General features: G+C 44.2%; 1 protein-coding gene across 1 annotated transcript in view; it reads left to right on the top strand.

The window, feature by feature from the left end:
• Positions 1 to 18,391, top strand: part of ABCB9 (ATP binding cassette subfamily B member 9) — a 109,629-nt gene that overhangs the window by 19,944 nt on the left and 71,294 nt on the right. Inside the window, exons 3-4 of the mRNA XM_073627445.1 lie at positions 6,310 to 6,424; positions 13,346 to 13,476. Coding sequence (XP_073483546.1) covers positions 6,310 to 6,424; positions 13,346 to 13,476 — 246 coding nt within the window. The remainder of the gene's footprint in view (positions 1 to 6,309; positions 6,425 to 13,345; positions 13,477 to 18,391) is intronic.

Genomic DNA, 18,391 nt, shown 5'->3' on the forward strand with positions numbered 1-18,391 from the left:
TAAACAAAGGGTTAATAAGTGGTCAAACAAGTTTCATTTAACTACTTCAGCTCCGGAAGATTTGGCTGCTCAATGACCAGGCCATTTTTTGTGATACTGCGTTGCTTTAACTGGCAATTGCTCGGTCGTGTGACGCTGTACCCAAACAAAATTGACAGTTTTTTTTCCCACAAATAGAGCTTTCTTTTGGTGGCATTTGATCATCTCTGCAAAATTTATTTTTTGTGCTATAAACAAAAAAAGAGCGACAATTTTGAAAAAAACACAATATTTTGTATTTTTTTGCTGTAATAAATATCCCCAATTTTTTTTTAAAAAAGCTAATTTTTTTCCTCAGTTTAGGCCGATATGTATTCTTCTACATATTTTTGGTAATAAAAATTGCAGTAAGCGTATATTGATTGGTTTGCGCAAAAGTTATAGTGCCTACAAAATGGGGCAACGATTTATGGCATTTTTATTATTAATTTTTTTTACTAGTAATGGCGGTGATCAGAGATTTTTTTTTTTTTTATCGGGACTGCGACATTATGGCAGACAGGTTGGACACTTTTGAAACATTTTTGGGACCATTGACAATTATACAGCGATCAGTGCTATAAAAATGCACTGATTACTGTGTAAATGTCACTGGCAGGGAAGGGGTTAACACTAGGGGGTGATCGAGGGGTTAACTGTGTTCCCTAGGTGTGTGTTCTAACTGTAGGGGGATGGGACTGACTAGAGGAGATGACAGATCGTTGTTCCTAGCTAGTAGCAACACACGATCTGTCTCTCCTCTCCTCACAGAATAGGGATTTGTGTGTTTACACACACAATTCCCTGTTCTGGCTCCCCGCAGTGCAGCACGCCTGCTATCCCCGCTTAAAGGGCCGATGTACAGCTATGACGGTTTGCGGTATAATGACAGTGGCTGGTTGGCAAGTGGTTAATGTGGGAGTAAACTCCCATGCATGACTTTACCTATAGGTTAGCCTTCTTATAGGCTTACCTGTAAGTAAGTGTAAATATCTCCTAAACTTGTACCGTTTAGGAGATATTTACTGTACATGCAGCCGGTGACCTCGCCGGCGCATGCACTCTGAAGGAACGGCCCCTGGACCATTCCTTCAGAGTCCTGTGCCGTAAATGGTGGCTCCCACGGGAGTTTCGTCATCGTGGCTCACACAGCTGGCGTCCGTAAACCCGGAAGGAAGACCGGGTGAAGATGGAAGCCGGGTGAAGATGGAAGCCCTGTCAGCGGTGACACTGGAGGGCTTCATTCTAAGGTAAGTTTCACATAATGTGAAACTTACCTTGCTTAGTATGTGATGCATACTAGCACATTTGCCTTGCAGGTTAAAAAATAAAAAAATTGCCGGCGGTTTACTACTGATTTCATTTTTTTTTAACTGCCAATTTGCCTTAGCTGACTGCATTTGTAGATCCAAGCTCATCTCTTTGATCTGAAGATGAATTAAACTTTGTAGATACAAAAGTAGCAATGTTACTTTGTATCTCTCCTGTTTTGAATCTGAACAGTTGAGATATTCCAGGGGGTTTCACTCAAGATTTAGAGCTTCCCAGTGAGTTCAGTCCAGACAGAAAATACTGTTTCAGGCCCCTTTCACACGAGCCAGATCTGGTTTTCTCAGCAGGGGATGTGTCCCCTGATCCCCTGCTGAGCTGAGTGCAAGAGGTAGATGACCGGTTCATATCTACTCTGCATAAGAGGGCACAACCTGCTCTGCTTTATGGGCAGTCGGATGTAAACAGACCAGAATGAATTGGAGGTAGACGGGTGTAAACGAACACAAGTTAATTTACATCCGCAGCTCCATAGAGGAGAATGGAAGGTCCTTTCGGGTCCGCCTAAAAAACAGACAGGTGGACCTGAGCGGAGGGCTTGTGTGAAAGGGGCCTTAGGGTTTGCTGGCCCACTTGTATTTAAAAAGAAAGTAAAAGTTCCAAGAAAACAGTTGCCCTCAAAGGAGTTTGCACCATCATTTCATACACACAGAAAAATGACATCAGTCCTCCTGGCTTGCTCTCGCAGTGCCGCTTCTCAGGCCTCAAGCCTAGACCTTTGGTCTGGACCCTCAGACCATCTCTCAGCACCACTGTGCTTACATGCAACTCTGCACCTCTCTCTCAACTCTCCTGGCTTTCTCTCTTGCAGCTCTCTGCTGCTCTGACCTATGCTCTTGCCTCTGGGTAAGGGACCTCCTGTCTCCAAGGCGGATCCCTGAACCGCAGACAGCCCCTTGATTATAGACTGTGCACACACAGCCTGCTGGTCTCCAGTAAAACCCGGACATAGCGTTAGAGGCTTTGTCCCTCCCAAGTCTCTTCGAAGTCTCCAAACTCTAGAACCCAACCCAGGAATTACCAATCCCAGAGAAAAGTGAAACCCCATTTTTTTCTATTCATAATAGCCATTCTGGAACCCCTCAATCTGCATCCTTGAGAATCCTGGGTGCCATTTAGCTCTTTTTAAACAGTTTCAGGGCCAGGGCAGGTTGATAAACACTGAATCAAACAGCTTTTTTTTTTTTTTTTTTTTTTTTTTTTTTACAGCAAATGCTAGAACTGCTTTATGTACACAGGAACTCCTAGTTTCATAGGAGCTGGAGATTGCTGGGTAATGGGGCAGGGGGTGGCAGCAGGGCAAAAAGAATGAATGTACCACACATGCCATGTGTACTGTTTTTTTTTAAGCATGTCTAGCATGTCCAGTGCCCTAAAGCAGTTACAGCAACAATATTTTTCATTTTGGGATAATGGTTTTCTATAAATGAATAAAAGCTGACCATTGTAAGCACTCCTGTCAATCTGAAATGGTTGATCTCAACCTTGTAACTGACACTTTTGCTGAACAGCTTGGTTTGTTAGGTGAAGATGAAAAATAACAGACTTACTGGCTGGATCAACAGGTGAGAATAAAGGGGAAAAAAGCCTAAAGAAGAAAACGAATGCAAACAACACATACTGTATAAGAATTGTTAAGATGCAATGTAATGCATTTTTGTTTTTGGGTTTAGATAACCTTTAAAGATTTAGTCTGTGACTCTGCACCAGTGGAAAAGACTGACTCTGAGGTCAAGTAGTTACTAAAGTAATAGCTATGGCATTGTTCCCACTGTGTTACTTACCACATATCAGAGTGTTAATGTAAATATACAAGCTGTACCCTTTGATTATTCTTTCCTAAACCAAACACCATTATAATCTCCATAATAAAACCACTTCATTATTTTAAATAAATTACTTAGCCAAGCAATTCTCAGACTCTCACAGTAACTGCCACTTAAGGATTTACTTGTACAATAAAGGGCACCTTACGCCTGACTCATCTTTTAACGTGAAGCTGACATTTTTCTTTTCTCTTTTTTTCAATTAAAATTTTATTTATAATTTTTTTTTTTTTTTTAATTTTAATTTTACACACAAAAATACAAAGACAAAGTAACTACACGCCTCACAGGGTGGAACAAACAATCCAACAATGCAACACAAAGAAAAAAGGAATGGAAAAAAAAAAAAAGGAAAAATGCTTATTAGCATTCTTGAGTGTGACCAACCTGTTTTCTAAAGCAGAACATAGAAGATTTGGTAAGATCTAGTTCCCAGATCATTAGTTACCACTCTGCCATGTACAGCACATTTATGATTGATTGAGTATCGTTATCATACATTGTGTAGGGGCAGTTCAATGCCTTGTTACGGCAGTGTGCTGCGTAAAAATGCATGCATGTGGCATATCTACAAAGCAAACATCATCACATATGTATGGTGTAAAGTGAACAGGGAACATTTTTTTTCTATGGGCCCTTGTGTTGAGCCTGTGTTGATCTATGCAGATTAAGGCAGCCGGTGGACATATGCACAATTCCTTACTCTCTGAATTATTTTAGGAAAGTTGTAATAGACTTGTGCTGTTAGGTAGACAGAGAAGGAAAGCAAGAATTCTTTTAGAGGAAATTTCCCAAGAACTTAAATTGATGGCCTGCATGAACCTACATTAGAACCGTGGGACCTACTAAACTTCCTGCAACAGTGGAGGCTGGCCCATCTCTGATTCTTCCTGTTGGGGTCATAACTTTATAGGCAGCTTTGGTGTTCAATATAGAGTTGAAGGAGAAGGAAAGGTACAGGCCAGTATTGACTTTTCCAGAAGAAAGTTGGCATGACATGACATGACAAAAGTTGACATTTGGGAAATATCCTCCTAAAAGAATTCTTGCTTTCCTTCTCTGTCTACCTAACAGCACAAGTCTATTACAACCTCCCTAAAATAATTTAGAGAGTAAGGGATTGTGCATATGTCCATTGGGCTGCCTTAATCTGCATAGATCAACAGGAGGACCAGGACCCTTGTAAAGTTAAAGCAGGATAACTATATAAAAAAAGTGAAACGCAAGCCTCCTTCCACTATCCCAGCGCTATGGAGCTTAAATGTTAATAACAATCCACATAAATATAAATCACATGTAGTTAATTAATCAGCAGCTGCTTAAAATTAAATAATTGTATCAACAGATACTATCAAGTCCAGGGGTACTCATATAAGCACCAGCTTTCATATGATTTTAAGCACATGAGAAAGGCTGAATGACAGATGGTGATAAAAAAACCCAAAAGACACAGGCTGTGGTCTTAATGTTGAATAGTTGAAGTGCACCTCACACCAAGATCCTCAAACCATGCGTAACACTCCCCTTAGGGGTTCTCACTCACCAGATATAAGCATAATTCAAGCCTTGATTTGCCTAGATAAACATCATCCACATCCTGAGTTGGATCACAATCGCATAACGCCACCGTAGGTACTCGGATAAATAGGAAACAAACTCCACATAGCTTAATTCCGTTTACCAAAGACAACCGGCAGTGTGCTGGGCGCTACTCTCTGTCTCTCCCTGAACTTTCCTCTACTTGTTCCTCAGTCAGTACTGTCACTCTGTACTCTGTTCCTCAGTACTCTATCACTCGGTAGTCAGCTCTCTTCTGCAGACATGATCCGCTGTGACAGCCCGGCCAGTCCCCTTACATCAAGAAGAGAGCTGACTTTGACTTGCGCTGTGCACCATTCTGGATTTTGATTAAGAAATCTCCTCTTTGGTAAATGGAATTATGCTATGTGGAGTTTGTTTCCCATTTATCCAAATACCTGCAGAGGTGTTATGCGGTTGTGATCCAACTCAGGAGGTGGATGACGTTTATCTAGGCAAATCAAGGCTTGAATTATGCTTATATCTGGTGAGTGAGAACCCCTAGGGGAGTGTGATGGACAGTTTTAGGATCTTGGTGTGAGGTGCACTTCAACTATTCAACATTAGGACCACAGCCTGTGTCTTTTGGACTTTTTTTTATCACTATCTGTCATTCACCCTTTCTCATGTGCTTAGTTAAAATCATATGAAAGCTGGTCATATTAGGAAATGACAGTAGTGCTGCTTTAGTATTTACTGGTGCTTATATAAGTACCTGTGAATTTGATGCTATCTGTTGATACAAAGCAGGATACCTGTCCACACTTCATTTACTGCATTAAGCTAAGACCAAATTGATATCATGGTCTTGGATTGACACCAATGGTTTTACATTGCCGGGTTAATAAAAAAACTTTGGGATCCTGTTGACATTAGGTTTCACTGGAGATGCAATAGCTGTAATTAGTTTGAGTTTGGTAAGTATTTATGGCATTGAATTACTCAGTGATAAAAGATGTAGTACATTAATTTTCTGTATAAAAAATGTATGGGTAATATTTACAAAAAGTAAAAAAAATATATACTTTATCACAGCCAAAACAATTACCATGAAGCAGACGATACCATTAACCTCAATTAAACTATTAACCCTAAACCTCACACAAGGCTCCTTTACCCAACTTTTAATTTCTACCTATTTCCTAAAGCTAGTTTTCAACCTGAGCCCAAACCCTTTAAATTGTTCTTGTCCTATTATGCAAACCCTAAGCCACTTCTAAACCTAATCCATAAAATTCATTCTGAAGCCAAATACAAAAATGATCACATTGATATATTGAAAAACTCATCTCTGCAGGTCATTAGAACCAAAGTGATGTCATTATATAACCAAGTGGGACAACAACTGAACCTGCCGATATCAACTCACAACTATGGTACCAGTTTCTACTAGACATTGCTTTTTATGTATTTCAATGCAGCATGTTAAAGTCCATACACTAGAAAACAGTTTATTTATGGGTAATGGTAAATTCTTCAGTTAGGACTACTATTTAAAGCCTCTTCTTTGCACAGGGGCTGGTTATCAGTTTACAAATGTAGTTTTCCTTTATCACAGGGGAAATATTCAGCCCATATTACACAGGGCTGGTCATAGATGGTATTGTCGTCCAAAGAAGTTTGAAGCAGTTTTCCAGCGCGGTTGTAATACTAGCAGTTCTGGCGGTGGGGAGGTAACATTCTGACTCGTTACTCTTTTTCTGGTGTGATAATATCTGATATAATCTTTGCCATGCATGTGTATCCTAGCAGCCTGTGATAAGGAATCATTCAATAAGATATATTACTAGAATTTGGACTTTGAAAAGTGATGTGAAACGATTAGAGGGTGGTTGGACATGCAGGCATATTCTGACTGCATTCAGGCATCCTTCGCTAAATTATGAATGGCCATCTGAAAAGATTATTAGTCCTTTTGTCTAGTATGGGTACCTTTTTAAAAGAACTCCTCACCAACTTGTAATTTGCAGGTCATTGTACAAAAATATTAACTTTTTTAAATACTTAAATGCGTTTTCCTTTCCATAAACAATTTGTGTTCACATGCAATGTGCCTTTAAGCATGCAAAGGAATTTGACCACCCCAGGAACAGTCAATACCCTAGCACAGTCGCAGTTTCCTCTTCATCATGCCACATTATAGCCTTCTCCTCTTCTGAGAGTGTCTAATTACTGTCTGTTCTGGCCTAGCTACTGTGCACATCCCCATAAACTTTAATGTAGCAGTTGGGGGAAGAGAAAAGGGGAATACTATAGAGCAGTGTTTCTTAACCTTTTTTCAATCAATGCACTCTATAAAATTATGGACAATCACAAGGCACCCCATTCTAAAATGTAAAAACTCTAATAATAGTTTCTACATAATGCAGCAACATCAATACCCGTAGGACACCCAACGTTAGTATGATTTTTTTTCTTCCAAAGCAAATACACTTTTGAAAACTGGTACTGACTAGTTGTCAGGGCAGGAGGAGGACTCTAGGACCCAGCGTCTGTCAGGGTAAGAGACGGGCTCTAGGACCCAGCATCTCCGCCAGCACATCACATCATGGCCCTTTATAAGGAAGCCAGCCCTTGGCTGAAGTGCTGTTTGATCCTCAGCTTACCTGTGTTCCTGTGTTCCCTTGCTCCTGTGATCCTTAGTTACTCACCCAGCTTGTTCCTGACCTGTCTCCTGGTGGCTCCAGTCTTCGACCCCGACTTGTCTTACGGCTACCCTCTGCCTGCTTCTGTGTTTGATCTCGGCTTTCCACCTGACTTTCTCTGCTCTGCTATTCACCTGGCTTTTGATCCTGGCTTTTACCGACTATCCTTCTAACACTATGATTCTGCAGACCTGCCACACCTCACAGGCGCCATCTGCCTGCAGCCTCTGCTCAATAAATCTGTAGTATCCCTGAATCCTTCTGCAAGCAATTCCACAGGCGACCTGTGCTACTTTGTGCCCGATTCCTCCTGTCTCACCTCCACGGGAGTTTGGAACTTAGCTGCAAGGGAAGCCCTCCAGCACCCGGTACGTGATAGTATCAAACAGCCATTATGTCTGAGGCCGAGAGAGGTGCTTCCACGCTGGAAGCTCTGTGTCAACAGATGACTGCCCTGACACAAGCAGTCACGAATCTGCAAGATGGCGACTTCCAGCTTGAGGGGCATCTCCATACCCTCACTGCTTCAATGACTTCTACTGAGCCAAACCCAGCTACAAGCTCCTCCCCTAGGACAGTACCTTCCAGTTCAGCGACTGCGGCTCCACCTGCTGTGGTACTGCCTCGTCCGGAACCCAGAGTCCCCACTCCTGAGTGCTTTTCTGGGGACCAACGGAGGTTCAGGCCCTTCAAGAATGCCTGCGAACTTTACTTTGCCTTGCAACCCAGGACTTTTGCACTAGAGACTGTTAGAATGGGGTTCATTATTTACCTCCTATCTGATGAACCACAATTCTGGCCTCATAACCTGCTTGAACGGAAGGATGAGGTGTTAAACTCTGTCACAACATTCTTTGGAGCCATGGCAGCATTATATGATGATCCGCAGAGAACTGCCACTGCGGAATCGGCCCTTCATTCCCTTGTGCAGGGTAGACGACCGGTGGAAGATTACATCGGAGAGTTCCGTAGATGGGCAGCTAACACTGGTTGGAATGATGCGGCTTTAAGATACCAATTCCGTCTAGGCCTATCTGAGACCCTTAAGGATGAGCTGGCCAGGTCTGAGGCTGTTGCTACACTTGAGGCTCTTATCCAAATTTCTATCCAGTTGGATAGGCGCCTGCGGGAGCGACGCTCTGAGCGTTCCCAGAACTTTCCACCAACCTGGGTACTAACCAAAGTCCCAGCTCCCTGCCTCTATTCCTCCGACCTCTACCACCTCTGATGTAGAACCTATGCAGATAGGTCATCTCTGACCCACCTTGACCCCAGAAGAAAGAGAACGCAGGCGACTTAAAAAACTTGTGCATCTACTGTGGAGCTACAGGCCACTTCCTATGTAACTGTCCTATTCGGCCAAGTAAGCCCAGGCACCCGTACCCTTTATACCTCCAGCTTTCCGGGACTGTGTCTACTCACATCATTTTTCCTATCTCTTTGCAGGTGGCTGGAAGGGAGGTGAAACTGCAGGCAATCGTTGACTTAGGAGCTTGCAGCTGCTTCCTAGATATCAATCTTGCCAAAGACTTACAGATTCCCTTCCATCTCAAGAAACAAGACTGGACATACACCTTGCTGATGGCACTCCACCTAGCTCAGGGCCCGTTACCCAAGAGACTGTCCCTATTCTCACAACCGCAGACACAGGTCATCAGGAGCTCCTCCTCTTCAATGTAATCAGATCTCTCATATTCCCAGCCATCCTCGGAATACTTTGGCTGCAGGCCCACAACCCAGTGATCGACTGGTCCAAAGGGGAGGTCATCTTCTCGTCCAGCTACTATCACCAAAATTGTGGCATCTCCACTCAAGTTGATTCTCCTGTGTGCCTAACCATCCAACCCTCAACAGGTACTAGCCAAATCATTCCTTCTGTCTACCATGACTTCCTTGACGTCTTCAACAAAAAGAAAGCTGATACCCTGCCTCTGCACCAGTCCTATGACTGTCCCATCGAATTGCTCCCTGGAGTGGAGATTCCCTTTTGGGCGCATCTTCCCACTGTCCGAGGTCGAGTTAGAGGCCCTCAGGGAATATATTGATGGGAACCTAGCCAAGGGTTTCATTCGTCCCTCCTCCTCACCTGCCGGAGCAGGCATCTTCTTTGTTGAAAAGAAAGACCACTCCCTCTGGCCATGCATTGACTACAGGGAACTCAAAATTACTGTCAAGAACAGGTACCCTCTTCCCCTCATTCCTGAGTTATTCCAGAGGCTCTGAGCAGCCCGAGTGTTCACGAAACTGGACTTGACTGAGGCCCATAACCTGGTCCACATTAGAGAGGGGGACGAATAGAAGACTGCTTTCAGAACCCGCTTCGGGCATTTCGAGTACCTCGTGATGCCCTTTGGGCTATGCAGTGCTCCTGCAACATTCCAACATTTTGTGAACGATATCTTCAGAGAGTACCTCGACCTGTTTTTGATCTACCTGGACGATATCCTGATCTTCTCAGCCTCACTTGAATTCCACCGGGACCATGTCAAGTACTGAATACTCCTGCAAAGTCACGACTTGTATGCCAAAGCAGAAAAGTGAGTTTGAGAAGTAGTCCATCCAATTTTTGGGACTCATAATCTCCACTGAGGGGATTTCCATGGATCCCCAGAAGGTCTCTGCAAATCTAGAATGGCCCACACTCTCCGACAGAAAGGGAGTCCAAAGATTCATTGGTTTCACCAACTTTTCGACCATCATCTATCCGATCACTCAGCTCACCCGCCTTCATACTCATTATCTTTGGAACCAGGAAGCCCAGTCAGCCTTTGAACACCTGAAAACCTTGTTTACCTCCACTCCGGTATTGCAACACCCAGACCCAGCACTTCCTTTCGTTCTTGAGGTAGATGCTTCAGAAGTAGCAACAGTAGCTCTGCTCTCCCAGCGTCTGGGCCCAAAGGCCCTGCTGCCCCCATTACCCTTCTGTTCCAAAAAACCAAGCCAGGCCGAAAGGAATTATGATGGTAAGGTGGACCTGATTTTTCTCAAGGTTTAATTTTCACTTGACATACAGACCTAGATCCAAGAACGGGAAGGCAGACGCCCTATCCTGGATGTTCCCTGAATCTACTGAACCTCCTCCCCCGAGCACCATTCTTTCTGCCCAGAATTGTTTGTTAATTCTGCCTAGCTTGAAAACGGTTATCGAATGGGCTTCTGCATCATATCCTGAAACAGAGCATGCCTCATTAAGAAGACAGGACGGACTACTCTGGCATCAGGATAAGGTCTTTATACCCCAGGAGGCAAGGCTTCAAGTTCTTAAAATATTCCATGATCACAGGTTAGCCGGTCACTTTGGGGCTCGTAAAACTAGTGAGCTCATTCAACGGTCCTTCTGGTGGCCCAACCTTGGTTGGGACTGCAGAGCCTATGTTAGATCCTGCAGTTACCGACCCGGCTTGTTCCTGACCTGTCTCCTGCTTGCTCCAATCTTCAACTCCGACTTGTCTTACGGATACCCTCTGCCTGCTTCTGTGTTTGATCTCGGTTTTCAACCTGATTTTGTCTGCTCTGTTATTCACCTGGCTTCTTATCCTGGCTTGTACCGAAAATCCTTCTGACACTGTGATTCTGCAGACCTGCCACACCTCACGGGCGCCATCTGCCTGCAGCCTCTGCTCAATACATCTGCGGTATCCCTGAATCCTTCTGCAAGCAACTCCGCAGGCGACCAGTGCTACTTTGTGCCTGACTCCTCCTGTCTCACCTCCAGGGGAGTCCGGAACTTAGCCGCAAGGGAAGCCCTCTCTCCATTGGCCTCCAACACCCGGTATGTGATACTAGTATTTCAATGTTTCTCTTCTCCCTCAGTTTTTCTCTATCACTTAGCTAATGAGACCCCAAAGCTGATGGCTAGAGGCAAGGGAGAGTCAAACAAGGATGATATGCAGGCAATTGACCTCCTCCTTATCAATGGATGATGTCATTGGTCGTTAGGAGGTTGGCAGCTAGAAGGTTTAATGGTGTACAATGAAAACATGTGGCTTTGTGTAACTAAAAGGCCGGTTTCATCCACCCACCGTCTTGTATACAATTTTGGGGCACTTTGCTGAGGCAACCCCTGAAGTAACCTCAAGGCACACCAAGCTGCTATAGAGTGTCGAATAAAAGCTCTGAGTTTGGTGGGGCAGCTGACATTACATCCAAGATGGTGGGCTTTCACAGATTATTAACATAAATAAAATACGTTAAATGCACGTATAATCTCCAGGGAGGATTGTTGTTGAATTGAATAGCCTTGCAACAGGTTCTGTTCCCAGCCCTGCATTTTGTCATTTTGTGCTCCAAGGTTGTTTTTCTTTTTTTTTTTTTTTTTTACTCGTAAGCCCATCAACTGCGTGAAGTTTTGATATTCAGTATAGTCACATGATTGAACATGGGGAGGTGTTAGTATCATATTCTGATCACACCTACTTCCTTCAGCTCCGAATCTGTCTGGATTTTGGGTTCCTATTCCATGAGTGCATACTGTAGCCCTACAGTAAAGGACACATTTACTTTGTTCTTTATTTTTGTATTTTGTAGTTCTGAGTGGCACTGCACAGACATGTTTTAACTTATACTGGTGTAGTGTGAATTTTTTAATATTGCTATTATTGAAATCTAGATGTTAAGCATAATTAGGATTGCAACATCAAAAATTATCTAGCATTTCACATTAGTTAAAGTTGTATTAAGCCCTCAGTGGTTTTTAGCTTAACACATTAAGCACAATAAAATCCCCCAGAAAACTATTTGTTAAAATTCTTACCCAAGCACTTACTTTTAATGCAGCTGGCCCCTGCTGTTTCAGTTTTGCTTCCCTGAACTTCCTGTCTTCCAGGAAGGAATTAGTAGTGGACAGTCAGTCTATTAGCTTGGAGAAAAGCTGGTGAGGAGCAGGGGAGCTTTTCGCCATCCTAGCTTATAGGGCTGTGTGTTTCTATTGATGCATGCAATATAGTGTGACATTTCTAGTACCATATGCATAACTCCCAACGGTCCCTGATTTTATGAGACTGTGCCTGATTTTGAGCAATGTCCCTCTGTCCCTCACTCCTCCTCATTTGTCTCTCATTTTGGTCTGATTTGTATATTGCATACAAATATTGTATATATATATATATATGTATATAAAATGCACTTTTTATCTATCAAAAAGTGTTTTTCAGCACTAAACCTTTCATCTGATTTCTAAATTGCTGCATTTGTAAATTCCAAAAGCCAATATAAAGGAACAGTAGTGGTAAAAAAAAGCACTTGTGGGTTTAACCAATCTTGTTTTTTTTCCACAATTCTCCTTTAAGGGGGCGTGACCAGGGGTGTGTCCTATGCCTGCATACTTTTGCTGATAGGTGTCCCTCATTCCCATCTCAAAAAGTTGGGAGGTATGCATATGCAAGGGTGACTCCATAGCATGCTGCAAGAGACAGAAGCCTCCCTGAAACAGAAAATCTGGGGCAGTTATCACGGCACTAGCCTAAACAGGAACACAGGACTAAAGTAAAAAGAAACCTGCCTACTCAGTAAGGCTCGGTTCACACTAGGACGACTTGTCAGGCGACCTAGGTCGACTGACAAGTAGCGTCCCGTTCCATACAATGGAACCGTTCTTTTGCGTCGCTCCGACTTAGAAAAAGGTTCCTGTACGACTTTGGGGGCGACTTGGGGCGACTTGCATAGACTTCTATACAGAAGTCGTTTTGCAAGTCGCCCGGGCAGTCGTGTGCAGGTCGCTTCGGTGAGGCGACCTGCAAGTCGTGTCGCCTCTGGTGTGAACCGAGGCTAAGTGATAAATTCAGTTGCTGAAAGTTTAATTACGGTACTCTTTACAACTAATGGGTTCCTGATTCAGACCACTCTGGCCTATTTGTGTTTCAAGTAGAAAAAAAATGTAATCTGTGTGACAATTATTATACATCATCATTTTAAATGTTACTGTTTGTTTTCTGCTATTTTTTCCAGCTCTTTTTCTGCAGGGATGCGGGGTGGTCTTTTCACCTTCACATTCGCCAGACTGAATATCAGGATCCGAAACCTGTTATTCCATTCCTTGGTATCGCAGGAAATTGGTTTCTTTGATGAGAATCACACAGGTCAGAATCCTTCAGCAGAGACACTGTAGACATTGAATGGGGACTGTTAAAGTGTTACTAAACCCACAACAGTAAAATCAGTCTGTATATGCAGTAAAGCATGCTTGTTATACTCACTGTCCAGGCAGAGGGTCAGGGGTCCTGCAGCCTCATAGGACAGTCAGAGTAGAATGAAAACTCCATCTACAAGCTTTAATCAGACACTCATAGAAGTCATAAGACTGCTATATACTGCTGTTGAGAAAAGATATTTAGCAGTTTATATTTACTAAAATAATTGCATGTTCTGTGTACTGTGGGAGACCCGATATAGTGAATGCAGGGTCCTGGGTTTAGTAACACTTTAAGTCCTTCAGAAGAAATGAACAATTGTGTGTATATGTATATATAAATAAATTCCCTGCTATATGTTTTTCTTTACACATATAATTACAGTATTTTTTTTTTTTAAAGGTAAATACATACACTTACATATACTGTGGCATAACAGCTTATATTATGGAAAATAAGACAGATCTTCAAGACTTTCACAGCAAAATGCATACTGTGTGTAATTGTCCATTGTAGTAGAACCTTTTTAAGATCCATTAAAGTGTATATAGACCCTAATGCCTCGTTCACACGAGCAGACTTTCCAGCAGACTTGGTCCGACGGTCTTTCCGCCGGACTTTCCGGCGGACTACCTGAACGGACGGACTTGCCTACACACGACCGGACTTTCCGGCAGGCTAAGTCCACCCATCTTTCCGACGGACCTTCGCCGGAGTTACGGCGGACTTTCAGAATGAACGGACTTGCCCACACACGGACAAGTCCGTTCATTTTGAACGTGACTCGGGTACGACGGGACTAGAAAAGGAAGTCAATCTCGCCGCTTTTATCGGCGAGATTGACACCTTGCGAGCCCCGTCGCGGGGCATACCAGGCCCTTAAGTCTGGTATGGATTATAAAGGGGACCCCCTACGCCGAAAAAACGGTGTGGAGTCCCCCCTAAAATCCATACCAGACCCCGATCCGAGCACGCAGCCCGGCCGGTCAGGAAAGGGGGTGGGGACGAGCGAGCGCCCCCCCCCCCGAACCGTACCAGGCCGCATGCCCTCAACATAAGGGGTGGGTGCTTTGGGGGAGGGGGGCACCCTCCACCCCAAAGCACCTTGTCCCCATATTGATGAGGACAAGGGCCTCTTCCCGACAACCCTGGCCTTTGGTTGTCGGGGTCTACGGGCGGGGGGCTTATCGGAATCCGGGAGCCCCCTATAATAAGAGGGCCCCCAGATCCCGGCGCCCCATCCTATGTGAATGAGTATGGGGTACATGGTACCCCTACCCATTTACCTAGGGAAAAGTTGTCAATAATAAAACACACTACACAGGTTTTTAAAATAATTTATTAGACAGCTCCGGGGGGGGTCTTCCTCAGGCTTCGGGGGTCTTCTTCCGGCTTCGGGGGTCCCTCTGTTTCCTCTTCTCCCGGCGCCTGGTTGGTTCTTCTCCGCTCTCTCTGGCCTCTTCTCCCGGTGTTCCAGTTCTTCTGCAGGCTCCTCCGCTGTCTTTATGCCGCTCTTTTGCCAGCGGAGGCCCGGACTTCCGGCTTCTTGTCTTCTTGGCTTCTTCCCTCTTCTCTTCTCCAGATGTTGAGACGACGGTCTCTCCGGCTGGTCTGCTCTCTGAGCGCTCCGCTGTGACTTATATAGGCGGAGACCCCGCCCCCTTATGCCGTCACAGTCCCTGGGCATGCTGGGACTGTGACGTTTTAGGGGGCGTGGTCACCAGGTGATGTTGACTACGCCCCCTAAAACGTCATAGTCCCAGCATGCCCAGGACCCCCGAAGCTGGAAGAAGACCCCCGAAGCCGGAGGAAGACCCCCAAAGCCGTAGGAAGACCCCCCCCCCGGAGCTGTCTAATAAATTATTTTAACCACTTGACAACTGGGCACTTAAACCCCCTTCCTAACCAGACCAATTTTCAGCTTTTGGTGCTCTCACATTTTGAATGACAATTACTCAGTCATGCAACACTGTATCTTTATGAAATTTTTGTCCTTTTTTTCACACAAATAGAGCTTTCTTTTGGTGGTATTTAAACACTGCTGGGTTCTTTATTTTTTGCGCCGTAAAAGAAAAAAGACCGAAAAATCTGTAAACAAATACATTTTTCTTCATTTCTGTTATAATATTTTGCAAATTAGTAATTTTTCTTCATATATTTTGGCCAAAATTTATACCGCTACATATCTTTGGTAAAAATAACCCAAATCGGTGGATATTATTTGGTCTTTTTGAAAGTTATAGAATCCAAAAGCTATGGTGCGAATATCTGAAAATTGATCACACCTGAAGTACTGACGGCCTATCTCATTTCTTGAGACCCTAACATGCCAGAAAAGTACAAATACCCCCCAAATGACCCCTTTTTGGAAAGAAGACATTCCAAGGTATTTAGAAAGATGCATGGTGAGTTTTTTGAAGTTGTCATTTTTTCCCACAATTCTTTGCAAAATCAAGGTTTTTTTTTTACTTTTTTTTTTTTCCACAAAATTGTCATATTAGCAGGGTATTTCTCACAGACCGCATATGCATACCACAAATTACACCACAAAACGCATTCTGCTATTACTCCCGAGTATGGTGATACCACATGTGTGAGACTTTTACACAGCGTGGCCACATACAGAGACCCAACATGCAGGGGAGCACCTTCAGGCATTCTGGAGTGCCCAGGCCAATTCTGACATTTCTCTCCTACATGTAAAAATCATCATTTATTAGCTAGAAAATTACTTAGAACCCCAAAACATTATATATGTTTTTTTAGCAAAGACCCTAGAGAATACAATGGTGGTCGTTGCAACTTTTTATCTCGCACGGTATTTGCGCAGCAATTTTTTTAACGCGTTTTTTTTTTAAAAAAAACTGTTTTGTGCTTTACAAAAACCAAAACAGTAAAGTTAGCCCAATGTTTTTGCATAATGTGAAAGATGAAGTTACGCCGAGTAAATAGATACCCAACATGTCACCCTTCAAAATTGCACGCGCTTGTGGAATGGCGCCAAACTTTGCTACTCAAAAATCCCCATAGGCGACGCTTTAAAATTTTTTACTGGTTACATGTTTTGAGTTATAGAGGAGGTCTAGGGCCAAAATTTTTGCTCTCGCTCTACCGATCGCAGCGATACCTCACATGTGTGGTTTGAACACCGTTTTCATATGTGGGCGGGACTTATGTATGCGTTCGCTTCTGCATGCGAGCACACAGGGACAGGGGCGCTTTAAACATTTTTTTTTTTTTTTTTATTGTTCATTTTACTTTATTTATTTTAGTTTGATGCTTTTTTCCAAAAAAAAAAATTTTTGACCACTTTTATTCCTATTACAAGGAATATAAACATCCTTGTAATAGGAATATGGCATGACAGGTCCTCTTTACAGTGAGATATGGGGTCAATAAGACCCCACATCTCACCTCTAGGCTGGGAAGCCTGAAATTAAAAAAAAAAAAAAAAAAAAAGATCCTGGCTTCGATCGTAGCGGTGAGTCGGTAGAAGCACCGCAAGGCGGCGGGAAGGGGGGACGTCCCCTCTCGCCTCCCGTAAGAACGATCAAGCAGTGGAACAGCTGCTATGATCGTTCTCATGGTGTAGGGAATCGCCGGCTGAAAAAGCTGATATCTGAATGATGCCTGTAGCTGCAACCATCATTCAGATATCTCCGTACAAAGTCAAGGACGTTGTATGACGGCCGGCGGGCGGGAAGTGGTTAAAACGCTTTTTTTTTTTTTAACACAAAGTTGTCCATTTATACAATATTTCTACCACATAACATGTACATACCAAAAATGACACCCCAAAATAGATTCTCCTGCTCCTCCTGAGTACGGCGATACCCCATGTGTGAGACTTCCACAGCCTGGCCACATACAGAGGGCGAGTACAGCTGAGCATAGCTCAGCATGGCAGGGTATGGTGGGGTATGGCGGAGTATGGCGGGGTATTGCGGGGTATGGCGGGGTATGGCGGGGCATGGCAGAGTATGGTGGGGGCATTGCAGAGTATTGTGGTGGCATTGCAGAGTATTGCACAGCATTGCAGAGTATTGTGGGGGCATTGCAGAGTATTGCACAGCATTGCAGAGTATTGTGGGGGCATTGCAGAGTATTGTGGGGGCATTGCAGAGTATTGTGGGGGCATTGCAGAGTATTGCACAGCATTGCAGAGTATTGTGGGGGCATTGCAGAGTATTGCACAGCATTGCAGAGTATTGTGGGGGCATTGCAGAGTATTGCACAGCATTGCAGAGTATTGCACAGCATTGCAGAGTATTGTGGGGGCATTGCAGAGTATTGCACAGCATTGCAGAGTATTGTGGGGGTATTGCAGAGTATTGTGGGGGTATTGCAGAGTATTGTGGGGTATTGCAGAGTATTGCACAGCATTGCAGAGTATTGTGGGGGTATTGCAGAGTATTGTGGGGGTATTGCAGAGTATTGCACAGCATTGCAGAGTATTGTGGGGGTATTGCAGAGTATTGTGGGGGTATTGCAGAGTATTGCACAGCATTAGTAGTGAGGGATGGCTGAGCATGGATGGATGGATGTCTCTGTGCAGCGCTGTGGGCACTACACATCCAGCTCACAGCGCTGCAGACATCCATCCATCCCCCTCCCCGCTCACTGTGTACCGATCGGTACACAGGAGGGGAGGAGAGGAACCGGCGTCATCAGATGACGCCGGTCTGTTTACATGTGATCGCACCGTCATTTGACGGCTCGATCACATGGTAAACGGTCGCGATCAGCGGCCATTTACCGGGATCCGTGATGCGCCGGGTCCCCTGGACCCGGCGGTCACGGATGTGTTCGGGTGCGCGTCCCAGGGGGCGCGCGGGAGGGGAATTCTGGGAGGACGTCATAGTAC

This window comes from Aquarana catesbeiana, linkage group LG01 (genome assembly GCF_042186555.1).
Source record: "Aquarana catesbeiana isolate 2022-GZ linkage group LG01, ASM4218655v1, whole genome shotgun sequence".
Lineage (NCBI taxonomy): Eukaryota > Metazoa > Chordata > Amphibia > Anura > Ranidae > Aquarana > Aquarana catesbeiana.